The sequence below is a fragment of the Rhamphochromis sp. 'chilingali' genome (genome assembly GCF_963969265.1).
Source record: "Rhamphochromis sp. 'chilingali' genome assembly, chromosome: 20".
Taxonomy (NCBI): domain Eukaryota; kingdom Metazoa; phylum Chordata; class Actinopteri; order Cichliformes; family Cichlidae; genus Rhamphochromis; species Rhamphochromis sp. 'chilingali'.
In genome coordinates, this window is record NC_137947.1 from 7,096,831 (window position 1) to 7,112,621 (window position 15,791).

General features: G+C 39.7%; 1 protein-coding gene across 1 annotated transcript in view; it reads right to left on the bottom strand.

Moving 5' to 3' along the window:
• Positions 1 to 7,476: 7,476 nt before the first annotated feature.
• cpeb3 (cytoplasmic polyadenylation element binding protein 3) overlaps positions 7,477 to 15,791 on the bottom strand; it is a 41,517-nt gene continuing 33,202 nt past the window's right edge. The window contains 3 exon segments of the mRNA XM_080868473.1: positions 7,477 to 11,960; positions 14,149 to 14,330; positions 14,842 to 14,956. Of these exon segments, the coding sequence (XP_080724599.1) occupies positions 11,733 to 11,960; positions 14,149 to 14,330; positions 14,842 to 14,956 (525 nt within the window). The 3' untranslated portion in view covers positions 7,477 to 11,732.

Here is a 15,791-nt window from a genome sequence, read left to right on the forward strand (position 1 = left end):
ATCTTTTTCATTTGTAGGCACACTTGATTAAACAGATATAAAATGTTGTCATTAGGGTTTTTTTTTTTTGTGCCAAAGAAACTGGCAGGGGGGGCAGTTAACTTAGAGGGGTTGTGAAAAGCATTAGTATAAACTGGTTTAAAAAAAAAGGCCAACCAGACCAATACAGACATTTCTCCAACCTTTCTCCTCCCAAAACATCCAAACAAACTCAGCATTAGCTCAGAGTAGGTTCATTAATCATAGTGACCTGATTGTTTGATTATTATTGTTACTATTATTTGATTCTGCTTTGGCTCATATTGCTGCCAGTGGACACCTAAGCATGCTGTGAAGACAAAGCTTTGACTGACACTGCAGACTGCACCTACTTTGGGATCACCCTATCCTGATAAACCTATTCACCCAGACAGCGGATGAAAAGGGTGGATGTTTTGTTGCAGGAACGTGGGGAAGGACAAAGACCAGCAGGCCTTCCTTTAACTGCAAGCAGTAGCAGCAGCTGAAAAGGCATTCTAGCATCACATGGGCCTGTGAGCCATTCATATACATATTCATATGGTTCAAGCAGCCCTTCCACCTAAAACAAAGTTACACCTTTTCAGACCAGGAGACTGGGTGCTTATCGGAGATCTCCAGAGAACCAGCTGGAATGAGAAATGGTGGAATGGCCCATTTCAGGTACTGCTGACAATCCAGACAGGAGTCAAAGTTGAAGGCTGTGCCACTTGGGTCCCTGTCAGCCATTGCAAGAGGATTACAGAACCACAGTAATAACCCAAAGGGTTAAAAAAAAAATTCCATATTGACGATGAAGAAGACAACAAGGGTGTACAATGTGCTCTCCCCTTTCAACCTACAGCTATGCTGGAACGAAAGAGTGAGGGGTGAAAGAGCGCCCTCCTCCAACAAGAGGATTTCTTGTTTCTTATATATTTTGCATACAAATTTTATACTACAAGAGTGATTAGAAATAATTAAAAGGGTGGAAATATAGTAGAAAAATGTGTGTTTCACCTTATTAAACCTCAGTGTACTGTTGTTATTTAGCTGTAATAAACTAATTATAAACTGTGTTTATAATGATAAACACAAAGATTGTACCTACACTATAAAGGAGCCGTTATTATTTTGCCTGTTTGTCATTGCTGGTATGAACCCTGCTCTGGCTGGATTGATCCCTTTCAATAAATCTCAATAACTTTCTTTCAATACAGTATATCTCAGAAAATCAGTTTGGTTTTGATGCTCAATTTATTTTTCCACAACAGGAAACTGTTTGTGTTCTACACTTGACTCACAAAACTCAGAGAGATGGAACAAAAGGTAGAGCAGGCCACCTGCTAATTAGACGGTTGGTGGTTCAGTCCCCGTCTGCTTCAGTCTGCATGCCAAAGATCCTTGAGCAAGATACTAACTCCAAGTTGCTCTTTGATGGATGGATCCGTAGGACTATGAATGTGTGTGAATGATAGATAGAAAGCACTTACATAGAAAAAAGTGCCTGGGTGAATGAGGCAAGTTGTATAAAAAGCACTTTGAGTGCTCAGTTTTAGTCCATTTAGCTTTAACACACCCTTGTCGTGATTCCTGGTTCACTGACCCAGTATTTTGAGTTTTGTGAGTTCATGATTTACCTTGGGTTTATGAAGTTATTTATGTTCTTGCTCTTCAGTGTTTCATCCTTTCAGTATAATATTTTCCAGCACATCTCTGTAGTGTGCACTTCCAGTCTGATTTTGTCAGTGCCTTGTTTTTAGTTACATTTCTGTCATTTGCTGTGTATGTTATTTTCGTGTACTTAGTTTGGTTATAGTTCTTGTCTTGTTATGTTAGTGCACCACCTTCCCTCTGTCTCCCTCTCTTTCTCTGAACTGACAGATATGTGAAATTATCTGATACTTACCCTTCTTGATTCCTCCTCTTTAGCGCTAGCTCGATTCTCACGTACAGTGACTACAACTTTGTATAACTGCTATAAATTGTACTGCTGAACCTGAAGTAATGAGTCTGTTGTGAAAATGTAAGAAGCAGAAATTAGAGATAACATTTGTTTAAAAATGTCGTGAGTAAGTGTAAAAAGTGTCAGTTTCTCTGTCCTGGATTATTCTGTTTTAATGGGATAACTGACAGTCATCCCAGCAAGAAGGCACAAGGCAAGCCATTTGCTGCCGCCTATAGGTTAGTTTTGCACATTTACACTTCACTCAATCACCTGTTAAACATCACATGAAGCTGTCACAAGATAAACTGACTGTAAAGCAAATTGATGACTGAAAGCTGTTGGGTGTTTACTTACTTTTCATCTTTTAAAAGTTCATTATGAGCCAAACAAACACAGTGAACACTCAAGCACATTGTTCTAGATTATTATTGTGTTAATCTGAATAACCTTCCAATAATTCACAATATAACGTCTCTTTTTTTCCTTTTATTTTTCTTTTTTCTTTTCTTTTCTTCTCCATTTTTTTCTTTTTCATAATATAACTTGAGCTGACCTCAAGAAGTATTAAATAAAGAATCCACTTTATTTTCTTTCTATGCATTTTGTAATGTAATATTTTTGCCAATTTATGGAAATGTCATGATGTGATGGACAGTGTTGGGCAAGTTACTTTGGAAAAGCAATTAGTTATAGTTACTTGTTACTTTTTAAAAAAAAAAAAAAAAGTAGCACAACCTCACATGTCATATTGTATTAACACAAATGATCTAAAATCAGACAAAAAAAAAGTAACAACCACAAACATGTTTCATGAATCATTAACTTGAAATGCAACTATAAATTGTAAATTTTAAAAACCTATGCACAAGTTTTGTAAACAAGAAAGTTATTTGCAGCTATTTATCTACAGTGGGGCAAAAAAGTATTTAGTCAGCCACCGATTGTGCAAGTTCCCCCACTTAAAATGATGACAGAGGTCAGTAATTTGCACCAGAGGTACACTTCAACTGTGAGAGACAGAATGTGAAAAAAAAATCCATGAATCCACATGGTAGGATTTGTAAAGAATTTATTCGTAAATCAGGGTGGAAAATAAGTATTTGGTCACCTCAAACAAGGAAAATCTCTGGCTCTCACAGACCTGTAACGTCTTCTGTAAGAAGCTTTTCTGTCCCCCACTCGTTACCTGTATGAATGGCACCTGTTTGAACTCATCATCTGTATAAAAGACACCTGTCCACAGCCTCAAACAGTCAGACTCCAAACTCCGCCATGGCCAAGACCAAAGAGCTTTCGAAGGACACCAGGAAAAGTATTGTAGACCTGCACCAGACTGGGAAGAGTGAATCTACAATAGGCAAGCAGCTTGGTGTGAAAAAACCAACTGTGGGAGCAATCATCAGAAAATGGAAGACATACAAGACCACTGATAATCTCCCTCGATCTGGGGCTCCACGCAAGATCTCATCCCGTGGGATCAAAATGATCATGAGAATGGTGAGCAAAGATCCCAGAACCACACGGGGGGACCTGGTGAATGACCTGCAGAGAGCTGGGACCAAAGTAACAAAGGTCACCATCAGTAACACACTACAACGGCAGGGAATCAAATCCCGCAGTGCCAGACGTGTTCCGCTGCTGAAGCCAGTGCATGTCCAGGCCCGTCTGAAGTTTGCCAGAGAACACATGGATGATACAGCAGAGGATTGGGAGAATGTCATGTGGTCAGATGAAACCAAAGTAGAACTTTTTGGTATAAACTCAACTCGTCGTGTTTGGAGGAAGAAGAATACTGAGTTGCATCCCAAGAACACCATACCTACTGTGAAGCATGGGGGTGGAAACATCATGCTATGGGGCTGTTTTTCTGCCAAGGGGACAGGACGACTGATCCGTGTTAAGGACAGAATGAATGGGGCCATGTATCGTGAGATTTTGAGCCAAAACCTCCTTCCATCAGTGAGAACTTTGAAGATGAAACGAGGCTGGGTCTTCCAACATGACAATGATCCAAAACACACCGCCCGGGCAACAAAGGAGTGGCTCCGTAAGAAGCATTTGAAAGTCCTGGAGTGGCCTAGCCAGTCTCCAGACCTCAACCCCATAGAAAATCTGTGGCGGGAGTTGAAAGTCCGTGTTGCTCGGCGACAGCCCCAAAACATCACTGCTCTCGAGAAGATCTGCATGGAGGAATGGGCCAAAATACCAGCTACTGTGTGTGCAAACCTGGTAAAGACCTATAGTAAACGTTTGACCTCTGTTATTGCCAACAAAGGTTATGTTACAAAGTATTGAGTTGTATTTTTGTTATTGACCAAATACTTATTTTCCACCCTGATTTACGAATAAATTCTTTACAAATCCTACCATGTGGATTCATGGATTTTTCTTTCACATTCTGTCTCTCACAGTTGAAGTGTACCTCTGGTGCAAATTACTGACCTCTGTCATCATTTTAGGTGGGGGAACTTGCACAATCGGTGGCTGACTAAATACTTTTTTGCCCCACTGTAAAAATGCAGCCAAGTTTTGTTTTTTTTTTGTTTTTTTTAAATAACCATTTCCAGCTATTTACAGAACAATCAGGTGTTCTGCATCAAATAAGATGCCACGCAAATTATTTGTGCCAGTTTAAAAAATAATTTTTGTCCACTTTAAGACAGACGAGAACATCACAAGCCTGATAGCTGCAGGCCTGACAGCAGGTGTATCACTCCTGTTTTCCACCTGGAGACAGCGTTGCAGTCTGCACGTCTTCAAGAAGAAGAAAGGCCTGAATCTACAGATCTATGAGCAAGATTTTCCTAACTGACTTCAAACGTTTGAGCTGTTTTTAATGATAGTGCATGGTTATTGATTACAGCAGATCATATAGGAGTATCAGGACACTGAAGAGACTGTTAAATAGATATGAGCAAAGGTGGAGTCTGTCATCCTTAAAATGCTCCTACGATAGGCAGCTGGCAGGATTGAATGACGCCTCTTTGGTGAAGTACAGATACAGGCTGTAAGCAACCATGAGCCACTGTGTGACAAACTAATAAACATGCATAATGTAGATTTGGTAAACACATAGGAGCCACTAATATGAGAAAATGAATGAGTTAGGGAGAGTTTGCTATCAGTCTCGGAACTGTTCAACTCAATTTTGTTTGCAGACAGAGCTAAAATGTTGCGACTTTGTTTAAAACTGGTGACAAAATTCTGATCAGATACAACCAGAGATGGGCAGTAACGCGTTACTTGTAACGTTAAAAGGTTATAAAACAAGTTTTAAAAAGAGACTTTTCCATTTGATTACATTTTGTATGATGGATTATGCAGAAAAAGTAGAATTGGGCTGAAAGATCTATCGCTTTATCACCTATTCAGGTTGTAAATCGTGTTTTTAAAAAGTAACTAAGTAACTAAGTAATTAATTACTTTTGAAAATAAGTAATCAGTAAAGTAACGGGATTACTTTTTTAGGGAAGTAATCAGTAATTAGTTACTGATTACTTTTTTCAAGTAACTTGACCAACACTGGATACAACTACATACAACATACAATATACACCACTGCTCAAGTGTTTGGGTCAGGTTGAGCGGTCCTTGTTTTTAATTTTTTTAAAAAGATCACATTTGATTTCCTGTAAATTCACCATACTTTCTTTGGTTGTTTTGTTCTTACTTTCTCTTTTCCCTCACCCCAGTGTGTCCCCAACGATGTGGCATGTGGCTGACCCTCACTGGGTCTGGTTTATCCTGTTAAGAGGGACTTTTTCCACCCCACTGTGTCCACATGCTTGCTCATTATTTGATTGTTGGTGTTCTTTTATGTGTATACTTTGTGTATGGACTATACTTTTGTAAACATTTTAGAAAAGATAATTAAATGCAGTATGGACATTGGGTGTAGGCTGCAGGAATGTGGAAAGATAAGAAACATGTGACCAACCCATCATTACACATGATTCTAAATAACGGTTTTAATTATGTTGTACACAAACATAACTGAAATGTGATTCTGATGATAGTTAATCATGCTTGATTGCTCAATACTGATACAAATTTAGGTGTTTCTGACTGTAATCCACTTTCTGTACAGTAGGCAGACCTAAAACAACCTTTTAAGCATCATTGTGTTCATAAAAATGGGCGTCATACATAACAGTCCATCATTTTTGGAGTTATCACTTTTAGAAATTTCTACATCAATGACATTGAGCCTTATTAAGGAAAGCTACCATACCTGTTTGACTCTTAAAAAGCTACAATGCTTAAACCGACACAGTGATGAGCTGTTATCGTGTTGGAGGACTACTTCCTGCACACAACTGCAGGAACTCAATACCTCAGGCCAAGAAAGCAGTTCATGAAAGTACTCGTGGCACTGTAATGTTTAATTTCTGCCGTTTATTGAGATAAAACGTAATCTCGATGTTGGTGAGCTTTAGACATGCAGCCTCTGCTAGCTCTGGACAACATAAAGGTTGCCATTTCTGAGCTTCCAGTCTTTTTTTGAGCTAAAGTTAACTTATCGTAACTGTAAGGAGGAAGATTAGGGCCAGTGAAGGAAATAAAGAACATTTATACAGTTCAGAGTTTTCTCATAATTGTGAATCTTTGAAATCTCAGAATCCTGAGAATTTAGTGAGAATGTTTAATATGAAGTCTGAGAATTCAGAATTTTTGAAGAAAAAAAAGAAAGGGGAGAATTCTGACTTTTCTTAGAATTCTGCATTTTGAGAATTATGTTTTTGTTTTGTTTTTTTAGATTTCATGAATCCACATCCTTGGCGGAAAAATTCTGAATTCTCAGAATGCAAAATTCTGAAAAATCTTTTTTTTTTTAAATCTCAAAATTCTTACTTCTTACTTTTTCCTCTTTGTATTCTGGAAAAAAAGCAACTTTTTGATTCGCCCTACATAATGACTACAGCTTAAAGCAAACTGGCCCCCCAAAAAACCTCTCACCTCAGACCACTAAAGCTCACCAAGCTACAATACTATCTCCTTAACAAATCTGTAAAGAACAAAATCGAACGAGATGCAGTTTTACAAATTCATTTCTGCAGCTATGTTCAATGCTTGGTTCAGCTAACAGCCTCCATGTTTATTGATGAATACAGCAGGAGAGACAGGAGTCAGTTTTTCTCAAATAAAATATTCAAACGTCAAACCGTTCTTTCCTTGAAGGCAGGAAAAAGGGTGAAAGTACAGATATATATAGAGCAGCCACATTAGGCCCATGCCTGCTATAAATGATTAATATTGTACAGGTCACACATGCTCCTTCCAATTTCTATATGTATCATACAGTGCAGCTACGTTTACATTCATACTTAAATACAGTCACACCGGTGTGCTCTGTGGGGACTGAACCACGTACAGCATGTGTCACTGGTGTTTTTAGAAGGATCTGCTGAGTAGAATAAAGTATGTGAGCTAATGAGTAGCAATTACTGGAACATAGCACTGAGTAGCAACAGCAGTAAACGGTCAGTGGTGTCACCCATCTTCCACAATTACATCACAACATACTACATGTATGCTCCATTCTGCCATTTTTATTTTATTGCCCATTCATCTGTTTACATTGCGAATCACTTAAACATCACCAACCACCAATCTGTTTCTTTGTGAGTAGGGTTTTTTTTTTTTCATCTTTAGATCATTTTCACACTAATGTAAGCAACATCAGCAAGTTATAACACATAAAGCTTAGCATTTCAAGAAACGAGACACTTTAGTAACAATATTACAAAGGGGTTTTTTCATAGCTTCCAAAAAAATGAAAAAGTGAACAAATGGGAAAAAAAATAAACTTTTAAAGAATTAGCATAATAAAAATTAATTTATTCCAAGTAAAAATACAAAATAATATTAATGACATTGACCAGATATGAAAGTCTCCCCCAGAAATAACTATTAATGGTTGAGAAATAAGTCTGTAAAGAAAAAACATGAAATAAAAATGAAAATATGCAAATATGTTTAAATTCTTCTTTTGTTTTTTAGCAAAACTTTCTAAAAATAATGAAAATTTCTCAGTACAAAGGCTACATTACTACTGGAAGGTACTAGCAGGTAGAGTAGGTAAATACACAGTAGAAAATGATTTTTAGTGAATCACAATGCTTGCAATGAAAATAATTCTGCAGTAAAGATTTATGCCTCTTTTTTCTCGTTTTCTTCTTTTCTACAAACAGTACAAACAGTATTGCACATTACGACAAAGAATCAAGGTTGTTAGCCTTTAAAAAAAAGGGACTAATTCAAGTCTTGCTAGAATAGAAGGCCACCAGTCTATTGATGCACCTTGGGGGCTTCAGATCAAGTTACAGGTGAAAACACTTGTGTCTGTTTTGTGGTAAAAATAACATTCTTTTCACTCTACCTCCAGCCGTGACTCTCACAAGTCTTTCTCGTCAGGCTAACGAATCGGGGTTGCTCTTTTTTCCCTCTTTTTTTCTTACAAAAACAAAAAAGGGAGCACAAACGTTTAGGAAACATAAAAAACTTCTCTTAAAAAAATAACGAACAGAAGATCTCTTTCACAACTCTGGTCAGCATAGTAAATGATTGATTATAAATATACAAAAAGGTGGGAAATATGTGTCGTTTTCCTCTTTGAGCACCTTATATTCGATTTCCTTAAAGAGCTCTCCTCCCTCCGATGTTTCGACCAGTGGGGCGCTCACCCTCGCTGCCACTGTAATAAAGTAGACTCTCACTAACTACATATTATTAGTATAAAGCTCTAGCTCCTTCAGTTGTTGTCTTTTTCCAAAAAAATAAAATAATTAATTCTTAAAATAAAAGCAAACTTTAAAAAAAGCATGATAAGATTTAAAAAAGAAAAATCAACCATCTGTTAAATCATTTCTCTTGAAGAATTAAATTAATATATATTTCTCATCTGAATAAACTTACTTAGAAAATATCTTTTTCTCTCCTAATATATTTCAAAATTGAGGTATTGCAAAAGATCTTGTCAGTCAGAAAGCACACTTTATCTCTCTTTTTTTTTGTCTTTTAACAAAAAGAACAGCTGACTGTTGAAAACTGGTCAGATACAAAGAGTAGTGCATAACAAATAGCTATTATAGAGAAGGAACAAACATAGAAAACCTTTTTTTTTCTGGGTGGGGAAAGAAATGTCACAAAAAATACCCAGAATTCACTTTCATAGGGATGCTTATTATTACTCATGGTTAGCCTCAGTTAAGAAGAAAAAACGTATTGTTGCTTAGTTTCGATTTCTTGGTGAAAAAACAAACACAAACACAGTTTAACTGAGTAAAATGGAAAGAGAGGAGAGGGACTGCAGGGGCGCCAATCACAACTCACGGAATTAAGGAAAAGGGGAAGGGGTAACACGCGATAACTCGCAATGATGCAGGATCCCATTCAGATTGTCCACAAAACTGCTAAAACCAGTGTAATGTGGCCCAGCCTCCCAAAAAAAAAAAAAAAAAAAAAAAAAAAAAAAGCATACCCTCCCCGTCTTCAGCAGTCAATACTTAAAGTTTCTATGCATTGCATCCACCTACCCGCCCATTCCTGTTTAAACTGCACCATAACCTTTTGATAAAAACAAAAATATATATCTATATGTCCACCTTTTTTTTCTTTTTTTAAGCAGGTCCATTACTTCAAGCTTTGCAGGAAAATAAAAATCTGGATAAATGTGGTAATCCCAGTTTGCACATCTGCATGTTCCGGCAACGCTCCTCCTTCCCACCCATCCCTACCCCTTCCCATTTAGCGAGAGCATGTGCAGGGCTCAGTTTATCAAGTGTCCAGTAGCTTCAGTGTTAAGTTTGACTCCTCGCCCCTAAACGCCTCTCTCTTTTTTTTTTTTTCCTCATCCGATCTGCTGCGCCCACGTACCGTCCAGTTTCCTCATCCCGTGTGTCAGGTGGTCTCTGTTAAACAAAGTCGAACACGTGAGCTCTTTGGTTGCACTCTGGGACGTAAACGTGCGCTTTTTCTCAATGGTGGAAAAATAAAAGGATAATTTCAACTCAGTTCTCAGTCTAAGCTCACATTGGTTGCGTCTCCTCGGACCCAGTTAATGTGCATTTAAAAAAAAAAAAAAAAAGATCGACAGCCGTCCGAGTACACATGTGAGAGACTTCTGTGTGTACTGGTGCAAGAGTGTGTGTGTGTGTGTACGTGTGTGCAAGTAGGTGTGTGTACAAGAGAACATATATACGTGTGCATACACTAGTTATGACATTTCACAGGACTTCTATGTCGGACACTGACGACAGTTAAAGCGAATCACAGTTCTAGGCATACTCAGACCTAACTACGTACTGTATAAAAAATTGCACAATTCTATCAACAATCACTGCAAAAAAGGGAAAAAAGTACTTCACCTATCAGACAGTTTTTTTGTTTTAATGGTAATCCTACATTTTTTTTTTTTGGGATTTGTGATTATTAAGGTTTTGTCTTTATCATATTATCTGGATGCCTGTTTGTGCAGGAACCCTCTGGTTCCTCTGACCAGCTTTTCCCTGTATCTGTCCAGTTTGGTGTGAGTCAAACCTACGTCTGTAGTGTGCTGTGCAAACATGGGCAGAATCGAATAGACGTGATATTGAAAAAGTCTATTGCATGCAGCAACCTGATTGAAATAAACATGCAGTTAGGGGGCGACCCTCCCCATCCCCCCCCCCCGCCCGGTCCCCACACACGCACACACAAGCACACACACACACACACAAAAGTTAGCCGTCTCTGCCTGGGGGCGCCCCCTCCCCCTGCCGCGGCTCTCATTTAATTTAGGAGGAAAAAAAAAGAAAACGTAAAAAAACCCACGAGGTGCTTCTCTCTACATCTGCTGTTATTTTACACCCTAGCCTGAATAAAGTTATGGTATCTGTTTATACCATGGATTTAGCAGCAAAGCTATTGCAGCATTACATTTACATAACACTAAAAAATAATGTTATTATCAAAAATAAAGACCTAGAAAGCAAACTGATCTGATTGCGCATATGAGGTATTAATATTTTCAGAGTCAAAATGGAGAGCGAATATAGCCGTGTTATTTTTTCTCTTTTTAACTCCACACTACTGGATAGCTGTTGAATCTTGCTACATCTTATGTCACCTATTTTGCTCCTCAGTATGCATTAATTTCATTTGCCTTTGGTAGTTCTTTTTTCTTCTTAAATCAGGGGCAATATAACTACAGGTTTTGAAAATAAGTGCATGCTCCTTTTACGTAAAATTTAAATTATCTATAGATGTATAGATAGGTACAAAACAAAATATATATATTTATATATATTTATATATGTATATTTTAAATATTTGCATGGTCCCACCTCTGTCTTAGTAAAGGGGAGGGAGGTCCAACAGGACGTACCGCACCACCTAGTCAACAGAACAGGGAACTAAAAGTAGCCAGGGGCCTAACATACCATCCTGTGTGCGTGTGTGTTTGTGTGTGTGTTTAGTAAGATTTTGTGCCAAAGTGCAAATTCTAAGCTCATGGATTTTCGCATTTCAATTCCCCCACAAAGCTTCATCGTCGGGGGGAACACTAGACGATGAGTTCAGAGCTGTGTGCTGTGAAGAAAGTCCCATGTGTTTGATGGTATCACTTCTGCCTTTTTTTTATCATGAGGTGTTTGTGGGGTGCAGGGTGGATGGATGGGGCTTTGGGGAGGAGGGTTCCAGCGCTGTCCCAGGCTGCAGGAGGATTTTTTGGGGGCAGGTTGGCGTGGGTTCACTGGGGAGGAGGGGCGGGGGGTTAGGCAGGGCTGGCTCTTGGACTCAACCAACTCCCTCAGCTCCAGCGGAAGGACACGTGTCGAGGGCGGTCGCCCCCTTCCTTCACCAGTGGCTTGTGAAACTCTCGGCCGGCTCGTGAGTGGATGCTGGCCCAGCAGTACTCGCAGTAGTACTGCAGGCAGGTGACGTTGGCACAGAAGAAGGGGGCGAACTTGCCCCCACAGCGTGCCCCCTGGCACTCGTCGCACATCTGGTCGTCCAAGACGTACGGCTTGACCTCCACCTGGCAAAAAAAAAAAAAAAAAAAATCTAAACAAAACCGCATTTTAGGTTATCATATCCAAAAAAACACAGATTGAAGTGGCGTACGCTCAGATTCATAAAAAATTCACTTCCTGTTCAAGTAAACAGTCTTTGAAACAAAGGGCTCAGTAATACTGTATTCACGGCGACTGCTGCCATAATCTGTCAGCCTCAACAATGTTTTAAAGAAAAAGAAACCAGCTAATGCAATCGTGTTCACTGTGAATGAGAACAGATATTTTTAGATATGAAATGACAGACAAATCAAGGAAACCTGATAAAACAGATCAGCTGCAGCTGCCTCCCCGTCAACGAGCAACGAGAAACGGAAGCCCGGTTCAGTGAAACTACCATGTCCTCTGGGTGTCATTGCATGATAATCAAAAAATAGGGCTGCTATGAGTCACTGATGGATTTTAAGCAATCAATAAATAACTCCAGGCTACATCCACGATCCTTTCCACAGGTGTGGGGTCAAACAATTGGTACAGATCTACCGTTGCTATTAAACAGTCTGCATCGATTCCCAGTATAAAAGATGGGTGTATCCATCATGGCATCTCCCACTGGTTCATGAAACCACATGAGACTAATGAAAGCTGGATCAGTTAATTAATGTCGTGTTTTATTCAGTGATTCAGTAAAAGTAGTGATTGAGCCCATAAAGTCAGGAAAATGTTTACCAAGGTAACAGAGCAAAGATTCAAGGGCCATTTTAGCATGGACTGCTGTACTATCAGGTCTTTTTGCAACCAAAGAAGGCGCCCTCTACTGGCCATTAAAAATAAAGTATGCGAGCTGCAGGTTTTTTTTCCATTTCCTCCAGTTTTTTGTTGTTGTTGTGTATATATGTGATTTGCACAGTAACTGTGCTAGAATAACAGCTGGTTTTCTCCAGATGTGTTGCCCATTTAAGTCATAGTCCAGAACCCCCGTTCATTGTGATCCGTTTGACAATTTCTAAAATAAAACAGGACAGGTATCCACCCATCCACCAATATAATGAAGCCAGGAGACAAGAAATGAGAGCTCAGTCACCATGGAGACGCCTCAGCATACAAGCAGGCAGAGGTGGATGTTAACCTTGTTATAGTGTGGCCACAAAATGAAAGGTTATCAAATCCTTCAGCAGTGGGAGACTGTGCTTAGCCAAACTCTGCAGCAGCTACAGTGGAATATCCACTGCTGAGAGCAACGAGCTCACGGAAGACACAAAAGCAAGAAAGCCAGAAAGAAACGGCCAAGCTGCCAGGCCATTAAACACCAATTTCATCTCGGTGGACACAGAGCTGACCAGAGGTAATTAGCTCACATGTGCTATCATCAAGAGCCATTTACAGTTAAGGGAGTCACAGACAATGAAGGCGAGAAGAAGGACGAAGAGAAAATGGCACCAGCTGGCATCCTAGTTTCTCACCACAACTGAACATGAATTTCAAGAATGCGCTCCACTGTCTGTGGTCTGCAGTGAATATAAATCCTTTCAAAACTCTTAATTCTTTCAACTTGAATCCTTTTGTTGCAGCCTAATGCCTAAAACAACAAAACAAATGTAAGATGGACATCTATTTACCGCATAAAAGGAAGAAATTTTGCTAGGTATCTGGTTCAAAGACATGAAAATAAATATTTTGTTGTGTGAATGTTTTTGATGCTGTAAAGTGGTGTTTTCGGCAAACAGTCCAAGTCATAATAAAGACACCATAAACCCCCGACTGAAGATAGATGGTGATAGCTGAGGTGGGTTGGACAGCCCCGCCCTGCAGAGGCTCAGCTTCCTGGCTGACAACCAGTCTCCCTCGGTCACGATATGTCCCGCTGCAATTGGCCGGCGTGCCTAAAATAACCACCCAGCAGCACAGCTCCAGTGAATATACATGTATAGGGAACTACTATAATTAAACCATCCCTATGTGTCGGGACTCAGCCAAAGGCCATAGTCATTACACATCCAGGCATGGCCTTTCGTTATTGTAGGCTATGTTGGGTAGCTGGCTGAAATCCCTGCTATAATGAAAACTCTGATACATGGAGGACTCAAGCAGAGTTCAGCTCCACAGCTCGCCATAGGAATGACTGTGAAAACCTCACTTGTGGTCGAGACGCTGCTCTCTTTCAGAAGAGGGATCGCTGTGAACGAAGCTCACGAAGCTCACAAACTCACTCACCCTTTTGTCGATGTCATTGTGCTGCAGCTGAACGAAGCGAGCGCTGATGGCAGCGATGTAGCTCTGCTGATTGGAGAAGGCCACACGGCCGGCTCCCTTTGGGTATTTGAGCTCTGGGTCCGTGTCGATGCCAGCATAGCAAACACCTCCGTACAGCCTGTCCATGATCATAGCCAGCTCCACTGCGGAGAAAGGAAGGGAAGAGAGGTGGGGGTGGGGAGAGAGATGATTAGTGCCACAAACTCCTCTCGGGAGTTTCTGTGAGTTTGCAAGTTCTGAGTTTAGTTTGTTCTTCAAATTGAAAGCCTTCAGTTACGCTTGAAAAAGCAAAAGAAGTGTCCGACATAAAAATCTGCCCTGCTACACTACGCATCAGAGCAGCAGTCTCAACTCAAACTGCTGGTGTAATTAGCAGGGGGTCACATTGCAGACAAGCCAGCAATGTTTAGCCCAAGAAAAGAAAGACTGAGCCTTCCATTACACCATGAATTCTTAACGTGATGACCACTTGGCCTCCGTCCTGGAAACCCAAGTAGAGGATTGTTTTCTCACAGGAAGAACTTTCATTATAGCCTCCAGCCTCTGAGCTCCATGCCAGCCAATGTTATAAAGGCAATTTAGAGGCTCTGGGAGCTTGCTGGGGGAAAAAAAAGAAAAAAAAAAGATGTCCTCTCATTCATATTTCTGACTTACCTGCACGCAGGGGCCGTGGCACCCCCCCAACAAAGATGGTCTTGCGGGGATCCAGAGGCTGGGAGCCATCCATGACAAAGTCACTGTCGCTCAGGTTCCAGGGACGGATCTGGACCTTTGTGTAAAAGAAAAATGAAATGTTCCCACTTAGAAGTCATTGTGTGGTAAGCTGGTTGTGCATTTGGTTTTAACTAGATAGCAGTGTGGTATCAATCAATTATGTTAACTATACATTAGTTTAATCCAGAGTAAATTAGAAAGATAGTAGCCCACAATCTTCTACAAATCAATGGTCCACAGACATTGTCTGAACAACACACCACACAGTTTATCTCAATACAAGTAAACTATATCTACATATAGCTCCATCTCTCTCTCTCATATATATGTAGATGTAGATGTATAGATGGATAGATATATATCTCTATCTTAATGTTACACAACTTATATGATTTCCATATAGAATGTACACAACTTAATGTTAGAAGCCTTAGAGTCTGTGCTAAAATAAGAAGGTTAACCAGCTAAACTTAAACACATAAACATGCTGGAATTGGCACTGAGAGCCAGACAGCATGCTAATTTTAGCAGTTGGCTCAAAGCACTACTGTTAACCTCACAGGCCACTAGCATGGCACTTGAATTTTTTTTGGTGATCAACTGGACCCAGCACCAAATTTGGATTCAGGAGACAAACACCCTCTCTACTTTTAAGGTTGTGCTGAAATTTTATAAATATTAAAAAAAAAGAAAAAAAAAGAAAAAAGAGGGCTGCATCAGGTGACCCTGAACATTCCCTTAGTTATTTATTCTTTTCACTCTCTGAATTTGAATAAAAGACAGTGTGTCTTTTATTCTGTAAAGGGAGTTTTTCCTTGCCACTGTCACCAAGAGCTTTCTAACAGGGTCTAAGGCATCATTTGATTGTTCAGGCTTTTTGTATATTTTAG